Raw genomic sequence first — 11234 nt, 5'->3', positions numbered from 1 at the left:
TACAGGCGTGCTCTGGCAGCTTGTTGGTTAGGATGTGTCCCAGATAACTGTGGTTCAATCTCAGCACTGGACCTTTGTTGTATGTCATTCCCTGTCTCTCTCCTCTTCTTCCCTGTAATCTCTCAACTGTTGCTATCCAACAAAGGCATAAAATGCCCCCCACCATATATATTTTGAAACAGAAATTAATTCATTGTGGCTTTCAATACATTGCCACAAATGAATTTATACATGCATGTCCTCTTCTGTTTGAGTCATCACTGCTGAAAATCTTGATTCTCTCATGTCTGTCTAATTGCCACAAGGCAGCAGTTTGGATAATATGTGATAAGGCAGCAGTGTCCAGCCAACAATAATAATAACAAACACACTGCTTGCATCTCCTGGGTTTACTAAATATATATTCTTCAGTCTGTAGTTTCTCTCTTGGAATTGCCGAAGCTTGACAACTCCAGTTTTGTCAGTCCAATCTAGCTGTCCGATCTTTGATTGTTTTTCAGCGGTTGTATTGCCAGATAGTTTTTCAAGTTGAGTCTTGTAATGCCTTGTTTGGCAGTAGCCTTTATTGTGTTCAAGCTGCTTACGCCTGAGTTGTTTTTTACCATAATGCTTTACCATACTGAACAGCTAAAACCTTTGTCTGTCTCCAGATGTCCTCCTGCACTGCCAGCACAAAGTGCACTGTACATAATGCACTACCACCAAATGTTAAAGTTTGAGACAAAGCGTCAGGAAACAAAAGGAAAGTTGATATATCTTTTATTTTCTTTCATAATGCAGACACTGAGTTGATTAAACCTCTTTGACTGCTATATAAATAAAGACATTTTTTTATTGTATCATATGTTTCGGTATTCATTAGGTTGCCAAAGTGATCAAGATTCAAATGATTGCAGATTCAACCTTTATTTAAAAGCATTTGTCAACATCATTCATCTTTGCTGGACATCATCTGCTTGTATTACTGCTCTGCTAAATTAGTTGATGAAAACACAAACCTTCAATGGCCACATATTAGTCACCCAATCATTTAGATGAATCCTTGGTCGCTGGCAACTTGGATTGCACTGTCCAACCATACTGGGACAAATGCCTCAAAATGTCACTGCACACATTGTGTCGCATCACAGTAAATGAGCATCGATCCCTCTGTGTACCTGAAACTATCACACCTACGTGCCTGGGAGTTAAACTTAGGATATACTGTAGGGCCTAATATTGGCTTGGAGAGACAGCGAGAGACTTTAATAGCGTCATTGTAATAGCAGCGGCAGATTGTTTCAATAGCCCACCCATGTTGGAAAAGGATGTTGTCATCTGCTGCAAGCAGTTTGCAAATGAACAGGCTTGATGAGCTCAATTTTAGTGGAAAACAAACACTACAAAAAAGTTTCTGCTCCCAGGAGACAGCAGAAGTAGAGTTATGGTAGATAGCCTTTGCAATCAGAGGCAGCAGCAAGTATAAATATTTTTTCAGTTGCATAAAGCAATATAGTGCATGAAAGTAGAGCATGATTACATATGAATATTTTGTCCTTTTTAAAGGGCTTGATACTTTAAATCCTTTCAACTGAGGGACTTCTTGATCCACATGTACCCACAATGAATTACTGATGTCAAAAAAATGAGGCAAGTAAAGTACAGGAAGTCTGACATTTGTCTTTTTCTAATTCGATCCAATCTTTTCTCCCGTGTTCTGCAAGCTGCCTTTGACTCTATTCTCCAGACAAGACAGCCAAGATTTTATTGTGCTTCTATTTGCCTAATGTTCCTTTTTTTAAATTTGTTTTTCTAATTTCATTATTCTATCCCCGGTGTTTACAGCAAGGTAGCAGATAGACTGATTTCCCTACCCTTTGAGCCCTTATCTTCACACAGACACATTTTGCCCGTAGTAAGCCAATTAATAGATATTTAACACTCATTAGTAACACATTGCTGCCTCACATGCTCTGTATAATTTGCTTTGTGAACATAAAAGTAGACCTTGTTTTCTTTAAAGTCTTTTAAGTTTTCTGTTTATTGTAAATGTTGGAATTCTTTACATATTTATCACTGGCATTGTTGTTTTATACTCAGCTAGGAGTTTGATTTAGTTTTCTCCTGGTTCTGTTTTTTACTCATAGTACATTGATACAATTCCAAGTTGTATGGGGTCTTTTTGAATACATATGCAAGCTTACATTTACTGTGTGTTTCTGTGCAGATATGATGTTCACAATTGTATGCATGTGATGGCGCTCCTCTAGCATAAACAGTGAAATGTAAGAGGATTTTGTATTGTGTGTGTGTGTGTGTGTGTGTGTGTGTGTGTGTGTGTGTGTGTGTGTGTGTGTGTGTGTGCGTGCGTGTGTGTGTGTGTGTGTGTGCGTGTGTGCGTGTATTTGTGCGCGCGTGTGTGTGTGTTCACTGATGCAGTCATGTGTCCACAGTGAGGGGATAGCAGGGAGCCTCCTGATAATAGTAGTAGCAGTGTGCGCTCAGTGTCACAAACGGCTGTGAGTTACTGTTGGCTTCTGGGATTCTTTAATAGCTCTGTGGGAGGTCTGAGATTCTGTCAAGGCACAGGCACAACACTCAGCTTCAAACACCTTTCCCTGTGAGATGAAAAAGTGTGTGTGTGTGCGATTGTGGCTTTGTATGAATGCTATGGAGTGTGTTTTTGTGCTTGTGCTTACAATGGTTTTCAGCACATGTATTTGGCAGGGTATTTGTTTAAATGGTGTGTGTGCAGCAGTATGTGTGGGTTACAGGAGGGATTCGATTTTTCTTACTTGTCTTGCCTGGTAACAGGTCGCTGTTGGTTCTCTTATCGCAGGCTGCCTCAGGTTACTGTCAGGCCTAACATGCACCATTGTCAGTGGAAGAACAACACATTCACAGCTTTCACATTACAAAAGGAAGCACAGTGTTATATGCTGCCCTTGGTCCAATTGCCTGCAGTTTATTTGAAATGAATCCAAACGAGAGTAATGACTGCTGCAATCTCAAATCACAAAAAGCAGCACTTTTCATCACAGTTGAAGGTGCTGCTTAGCAGTTACTTATGAGAGCTCTGGTGCTGTGAATCCTGAGTTTTAAACAAGATTTTTAGAAAGTGCATCATGATATTATTCCTCAATAAATGAAAAATAAAAATAAGCATGCCCATTATTACACATACATATGAATTCAAACAAAATATCTGTAGTATTTAAGTATAATTGACTAAATTATAGCAATGTTTAAACATTTTTTAGAAAATATGCATGAGTTTCTAAATAAAATCCAGAATGAGATTTGTATTTTGTTGTTGCTTTTGTTTTTTAAAATTGTATATTTCTACATGACTGTAGAGAAATCTACAAAACATTCACTGACCTTTGACAGTTCTACATTCCTCACTTTTCTGTTTTTCATTAAGCATAGCTTTTTTGTTTACATAACACAAACATACATAAACATACACACATCTGAATGCAAACCCCCACATTCCTTATACATAATTACATCGCAAAATTTGAATTTGGTGTGACATGCTGCTTTACGATATGTCATTTAATCCAATAATGAAGTAACAGCTATGACAAAAACAAAAGGATCTTTTGTTTATTGTTTGTGTTTCCATCGCGACATGATCCCCAATCAAAAAACAAACAGCACTTCATACTCTCCAGGATCACGCTGCTAGCTCTTGCAGTGCTATTTTGTCTCTCTTTCACCATTAGGTTTTGTCTCCACATCGCTTTCTCTGCTTAAAATCTGTCTTCAACTTTCTTTTACTTGGAGGGCTCCTGGAACACCAGATCACATCTGGTAGCTTAACCAGCACCAAGACTTTGTATAATCAAAATGACACCAAAATCCTCTTTATTCAGACACGAAAACAGACCACGATCTTAGAGTACTTGATTAATTGATCTCTTCCTTGTTCTCAGTGCCTCCTACTTTCTGCAAGCTCATACTTACAGCAGGGTGATCCACAGCCAAAAGAAAAGGATGATGTTTAGAAAATGTTATAGCCTTGCCAGAGCCAGCAACATAATCAGTGACTTTATTCTGTTTTTGACATGCTTTATAGCTGTACAGTTTCATGGCTGTTGTGTTCATATTTTAGACAACTGAATCAACAGAGTTTGAACAATATTACCAAAAAGACATCACTCGTTTTCCTTTTTATGTGTTTGATTGACAGACTGACTGACAGACAGACACCAGAGCTGACACCAGAGATACATTCGGAATAAAGATCACCAGCATGCTAACTCATCCTGCCACATCTGATCTGACAGCATGAAACAGCCCCTTTCCAAGATCTAATGCTGTGCAAGGTGCAAGCCAAACACAGTCATCTTTACAGACAACCATTAGGGAAAACACATTACCTGTGTGTAAGCTAAATGTTTTTGCAATTGGCTAGATGTGATAAGAAGCAGGTGGCCACTGCAAACTTTCTGTCTGACTGAAAGTCTTTGGCTGTCTAGCCTTGTTGATTCAGATATCAAGCTGTAATTCAGTATATGTCAATATATTTAGTACAGATATATTTGGCTTGTAATGCATTTTCAGTGTGCATGCAGATCATCTACAAATGAAATTACAAGACAATATTTAACAGGAAAGAAAAACAAACATCTTTCTTCAACTGCCTTATTTTAGACATCCAGCTCGATAAAGCAGGTTTCTAGCCTCACCTACTGGATATGAATAGGAATGTCATGTGTTCTTTCTCCATTTCATTATCTTTGTCACTCTATCCTTTCCCACCTATCTACCTCTCCTTTTGTTCTATAGTCTTCCCTCTCTCCCTACCCTCTAACCAATTTTTTGTTATTTTCTATCTCTTTAGAATATGCCAAGACTTAACAATGACCTCCAACAGCACAGACCCTGGTCTCTTCCTGACTGCCAACACCTCGCCACCAGCGGTAGGAGCCTATCCACAATCCAATGCTCTCCACCAAGGAGGAACCGGAGGAGGCCCCTGGTGGTTTCCAATGAATACCCTGGGTGACAATTCCTCTTCCACCAGCAAACTCTTAAACCTCACCTCTGAATCACAAAATGGGAACCAAACTGCAGCCCATAATCCCTTGGTTAGCCACCCCGTGTGGCAGGTTGTCATCATTGTCTTTCTTACAGGTATGCTATCACTGGTCACCATCATCGGCAACATCCTGGTAGTGGTATCCTTCAAGGTTAATCGCCAGCTAAAAACAGTCAATAACTACTTTCTGCTGAGCTTGGCTGTGGCTGACCTCATCATAGGGGTCATCTCCATGAACCTCTATACCACTTATCTTGTGATGGGCTACTGGGCCATGGGCAACTGGGCCTGCGACCTGTGGCTGGCTATAGACTATGTGGCCAGCAATGCATCAGTTATGAACCTGCTGGTCATCAGTTTTGACCGCTACTTTTCAATAACCAGGCCACTGACCTACCGTGCCAAACGGACCACAAAGCGAGCTGGAATCATGATTGGCCTAGCCTGGTTTGTTTCTCTTGTACTGTGGGCCCCAGCCATCCTTCTATGGCAGTATTTTGAGGGTAAAAGGACAGTACCTTCGAATCAATGCTACATACAGTTCCTCTCAGAGCCTACTATAACCTTCTGCACAGCCATGGCAGCTTTTTACCTGCCTGTGACAATAATGAGTGTTCTTTACTGGCGGATTTACAAGGAGACTGAAAACCGTTCGAAGGAGTTAGCTGAGTTGCAGGGTTCAGGGTGTCGTGGTGGGATACGAGGAAGAAATGGGGATGGGGAGAGCGAGCGAGCCCGTTTTGTGCATCAGACAGGAAGCTCCAGAAGTTGCAGCAGCTATGAGCTAACCAGGTTGTCCCAGAGAAAGAGCACATGTCGGGAGCTGGTTGACCGCTTCCGCTGCTGGCCTGGAGTTCGTTCTTGGAGACCTGGTAGCACCCGACATGGAGATGGAGACCCAGACCAGAGCAGTAGCGACAGCTGGAACAACAATGATGCTGCAGTCTCGTTGGACCACTCTGGGTCTTCAGAGGATGAGGACTGTGGGGGCGGAGAGATGATTTCCCAGAGTCATGCTATTTTCTCCATTGTTCTCAGCCTGCCTGGTATCAAGGCTGCTGTCAACTCTCAACTCACTTCATGTGAGGATCTGGATGCAGCCTCAGAAGAAGACCCCCTCAGAGGGGCGGAGTATATCCGAGACAGCCTCTCAACAATCACCACCAACACCACTGCCGCCACTACTCCTGATGGAGCAAACAATACAGAAAATAGCTACCACCAACGCTTCTGCTCACGCAAGGTTCAGTCCATGTCTAACATCCAGGCAACCCCTAATGCAGGCTCTCTGGATGGTCCTCCAACAACCACTACCACTGCCACTGAAACTAATACCACCAGCACAACGACCAAATCCCCCTCTGTCCCAATGTCCTTCAAGGAGGCAGCTCTAGCTAAGCGTTTTGCATCCCGAGCTCGGATTCAGATCACCAAGAGGAAGCGCATGTCCCTAGTGAAGGAAAGGAAGGCAGCTCAAACTCTTAGTGCCATTCTCTTTGCTTTCATCATTACATGGACACCTTACAACATCATGGTGCTGATAAATGCCTTTTGTAAAGTTTGCATCCCGGAGACCCTGTGGGCAGTGGGGTACTGGCTGTGCTACGTGAACAGCACAGTCAACCCCATGTGCTACGCCCTGTGCAACAAGACTTTCCGTACAACCTTTAAGATGATATTGATGTGCCGCTGGGACAAGAAAAAAAGGAGGAAGCAGCAGTTCCAGCAAAGGCAGTCAGTGGTCTTCCACAGGAGGATTCCCAGGGAGTCCACGTAAAGGAAAGGAAGTTTAGATGGTTGAAAATTGGAAATTGCAAGATTTCACATAGGAGGAGGAGAAAGAAGAAACATCCATAGAGTTGTTTCTGTGGAGTTTCTTTGCTTAGAGATCCTAAATGTGTTTCTCTGCTAGTGCATCACACACAGAAATCCTTCGTGATGGTTTTGAGGTCTGTGTCAGTGCATTCATTTAGCAAAGCTATGTGTATGCATGAAGAGGTGTATAAGGTGAGGTCCAGAGATGAAAGCTTTCCCTCTTGAAGAACTCTCTACCATTTCACGGAAGTGTAGCTGAGAGAAAAACAAACTGAATGGACAATAATAGAAAAGGGCTTTAAAATGCATTGCAGGATTAATATTGAAGTGCAATTGACAGAAGGGTCAATCTTGTGTTGGATATCTTTGTCACAGGGTTGGGGATTCACATTTCTTATAATTTCTCTCTGTGGGTAGCTAGATATGTAACGTGCAGAGTGGTTTTGCATTTCAAACAAAACTATGTATCTGTAATACGTCACTGAAAATCAAGACAAACTGTTTTGTGTTCACGGGCTTCTGCGTTGTACTGATTTAACTTGCCATGCTCTTGACTGGCATGTGTTTTTATCAGAACATCTGTACATTGCCTTTCTACATGGATATAGCTTTCCTGTGTCTGATGAAATATAGAGTTCTTAAATTGTGTCCTTACTTTCAGTCAACAGAGATCTGTTATTTTTGTGATATTGATCTTTGGTTTTCTAAATATTCCTGAGATTTTGAGCCAGTCTGAAAATGATTCTTCTGATGAACTGAGTTGTGAATATTCTGTGTGGCACCACAGTCAGTGAACTGCTGTTGTGTTCAATGTGATTGTTGTGGTTTTTATGGTGAAGACAATAAGTACATTGGTTGTGTTTTATGTACTTGCGGTTTTCTGTCAAGAGTAATGATTATACAATTATGATATTCTGTTTGTGTACATTTGGATATTTCTGACTTGATACACAATGATTGATTGCACACACAAAGATGTCCATTTATAAAGATGTGTTTTGGATTTTTCACTATCTTTAAATTTCTACAAAATGACACATATATAGAACATTTTGTAAGATGCTGTCCATCTTTGATTTAGTAGAGCAATGGCAGCCTCTAGTGGCGAAAGACCTGTTGTCCAGGCTTTATCACTGTTAGTCAGGTTCCATAGTGCAATATCAAAGTCCCATTTTGCCAATACAAAGGCCAGACAAAATTCACAATTGTGAAGCAATTATTCATACATTTTACAAGTCTGTTTCATGAATTGGCTTATTCATTTTAATTTATATTTAAAAAATCAATTTGGCATGTAAAAAAGAATTGCTACAATCATTGAAGGTACAATATTTTCTGTTTAGTTTGTTTCATATGATTTATGGGTGATTGATTTCTTCTTCAATCTTATTTCTGAGACTTACAGCGATTGATTTGTAAATAGAGTAGACCCTTTTCACAGCAGACATTTTCACTTGTTAAAGCAAGAAAAACATTAATAACATTAATGATGGCTCCATTTAGGTGAGCCACTTTCAGGGCTCTGGTATTGTGCATGCTCACTCACTGACTCGGCTCACTGGTACAATTAATGGAATTGGGCCATTGTTATTGTTATTATTCACACCTGTGCATTTCCTGCTTTGAAAGGTCAAAGTGTCTGCTGTGAAAAGGGTCTACTGATAGCTGTTTTAACAGTCTACATCAGGTACAAAGAGTGAGCAAACACCGCATACCAACAGACGTCAACATAAAGATGCCAACTAAGGCAAAAACATGTTTTTATGCTATTGTAATGCACATTATGTTATTATTTTCATAAGTTTGTACATCATTGCAGCACCTAAATAATAATATAAATATTGTGGAAAAGGCATTGAAGGAAAAGATTTAACTTTATTATTATCAAGCATAGTACAGATAAGAGTGTAATGTTTGATTATAGTGGACACAATAGTCAAACATAATGGTATGATTTATGTGCTGTATGCAAAAGAGAAGTATCCCATGCCATCAGTGGATATTTGGTCTGCTTTCAACACAATGACTCCAGTGTTCTTCATTGAAAATATGAGATTTTTTGTACTTAAATATTGGGAATGTAAACTACCAAAATGGTGAAAACAAACATTTTGTTACATTTCAAGTATGCCAATCATACTCATATTTTAAGTCAATAAACAAACAAAAGATGTTTTGACAGAAATTATCAGTTTCTTTGTGTCACAAGTTATGATTGTGTTGTTTAAATTTTTGATTTAATTTATCTGATCTTTTTTTTTACCCAGGGTCATTTCAGGGTATTGCTTTTTATTCAGTATTGCCCTGCCTCATATACACACTATTACACACATTTACATCTGAAACCTGTCACATACCTCACCTCACCAGAGCAGTTAGATCCCTTCCTTAATGTCACCTCAGCAGTAATTAATGGGGACGAGTGACTGTCTTCATGTTTTATTATTGATAAGTTATCTGATTTCTGTATTTTGCCATCAGTTGTGAGCTGTAGATATGTCATATTGTGCAAAAGTCCTTTTTCAACGAAGACAGACTCAATGCAAGTTACTTACTATTTTTATTGTATGATGTCAACCTCAACAGATAACTGTACTACAGATATTAAAATAAATATTTCTTTATTTTCATTTCTAAGCACTCATACTGAAAACAAATTTGTCCTCTGCATTTGACCGATCCTTTACACTGGGGATGGCAGCCTGGGGACCAATCCCAGTGTTTTTTGCCCTTGCCAGTGATCAGGGGCACTGACAGGAGTATTAACCCTAAAATACAGTATTTGATAGTGGAAGGAAGCCAGAGCAGAAATATATACAAACACATGGAGATCATGCAAACTCCTGGGATGACAGGGGTTCGAATCCATGACCTACTTGCTGTGAGGCCACTGTGCTTTGCAGTGTTTAGCATTATTATGGCCTCCGTTCTTCTTGGGAGACTTGCTTTGAAGAAATTTATTGCAACATTTTGAACCTCCGAAATTGGATTTTTCCTTATTTTTAAGATCACAGGCCGCTTCTTTGATTAGTATGTCCTTATTATGTTAGCAGGACACTGCATTATTATACAGATGTAAAAATGCACTTCCTGCCACTCAAATGTTGTGTTGGGGGTATAGCATGATGTTGAAAATTCAAAAACCAACTCAACATTACCTGCTCCCTGGAAAAGGCCTTGATTTTCATGCAGTTAATTAATTATTCCAGTGGTGGCCCTGTGACAACTACACATCCTGTCAAAACCATAACATTGAGTTGTACTTTTTATGTGTAAAATACTGAAATCTCAAGCACTATCGTAGTGATAATGATAATGATCTTGCATTAATTACTAGACTTACTGGTTCTTTAGAAGTTTGCCTAATCTACCACGTTTTTAAATATTTGATGTTGCTTTTTGTTTTTTAATTTAACATCCTATATGTTAGTGAAATACCTCATGTCTCATCAGAAACCAGTAGTTGAATTAGCAGTTAGTCACACTGATATATTTGGTAACAGCTTTTAGTGGGAGGACACAGCTGAAACTCATTTCTTGATTGGCGGGATGGACTTAAAAGTGGCACCAGGGTGCACCAAACCAAAAGTGGAGAATGCTGAGCCACTTGATAATATGTGTGGTGGTGGAAGTTTTTGACTAATTTTCAGTTAAATATGATTCCTGCATTATATTCTGACACTACAATATTAACACAGAGTATCTGATTTGGCCAGAAACTGAATAAACAAATAAGTGGTATTTGAGTGTTGCACATTTCTAAATGTCCTCATGATGAAGCTTGATGAAGTTAGTGAGGGGAGTGTCAGACAGTGCTAATGGGAAATGGCTGAGGAGACCAGACATGTGATGAAGAAAATACCAACTTCATGTGACCAGTGGATAAGGAGTGGCTCGGTGAAGACAAACACTCATTTGTGTTTCCCTCAGTCAGTTCTGAACCACTAAGGAGAATCCACCAGTCAGGCAAGTACACTGTCATTTAAAGAGATCAAACTAAGAGGTTTCTTCTTTCTCAACATTTCATATATTGTTTAATTTGACTACATATGTTTTAAATTAGACTCATGTTGTAAAGTGCTTCATAATATTAGTATTAGAGCAGACAAAAACATGTCCTGAAATGCTCAAGAAGAGGAAGAGGAAACAAGTTTTTGTGAACAAGTTGGCAATTTCTGGTAAAAGCCTATTCTTAGAATCCTCCCTTTGAGAGTATGCATATCATTGATTGGTGTTTTTAATTTTCAACCATTGTATTTGTATTATTGCTTAAAGCCACCTACTTTTGACTTTTTTTGTAAGAAATGTAAAGCAGTCTTGATAATGTGTGTTTGTTGACTCTCCTTTGCCTGTACCATGTCCATATGCATTATGGGTGTGATACCGGCATTTC

General features: G+C 39.5%; 1 protein-coding gene across 1 annotated transcript; it reads left to right on the top strand.

Moving 5' to 3' along the window:
- The first annotated feature begins 4847 nt into the window (after positions 1-4847).
- On the top strand, positions 4848-6803 carry chrm3a (cholinergic receptor, muscarinic 3a). Its single transcript, XM_062430296.1, has one exon. It carries the CDS (start codon positions 4848-4850, stop codon positions 6801-6803), a length of 1956 nt encoding a protein of 651 aa, XP_062286280.1.
- Positions 6804-11234: the final 4431 nt, after the last annotated feature.

Source organism: Scomber scombrus, chromosome 12 (genome assembly GCF_963691925.1).
Source record: "Scomber scombrus chromosome 12, fScoSco1.1, whole genome shotgun sequence".
Classification (NCBI taxonomy): domain Eukaryota; kingdom Metazoa; phylum Chordata; class Actinopteri; order Scombriformes; family Scombridae; genus Scomber; species Scomber scombrus.
Note: the sequence above shows the minus strand (reverse complement) of the source record. Positions and strands in the feature narration are given on the sequence as shown.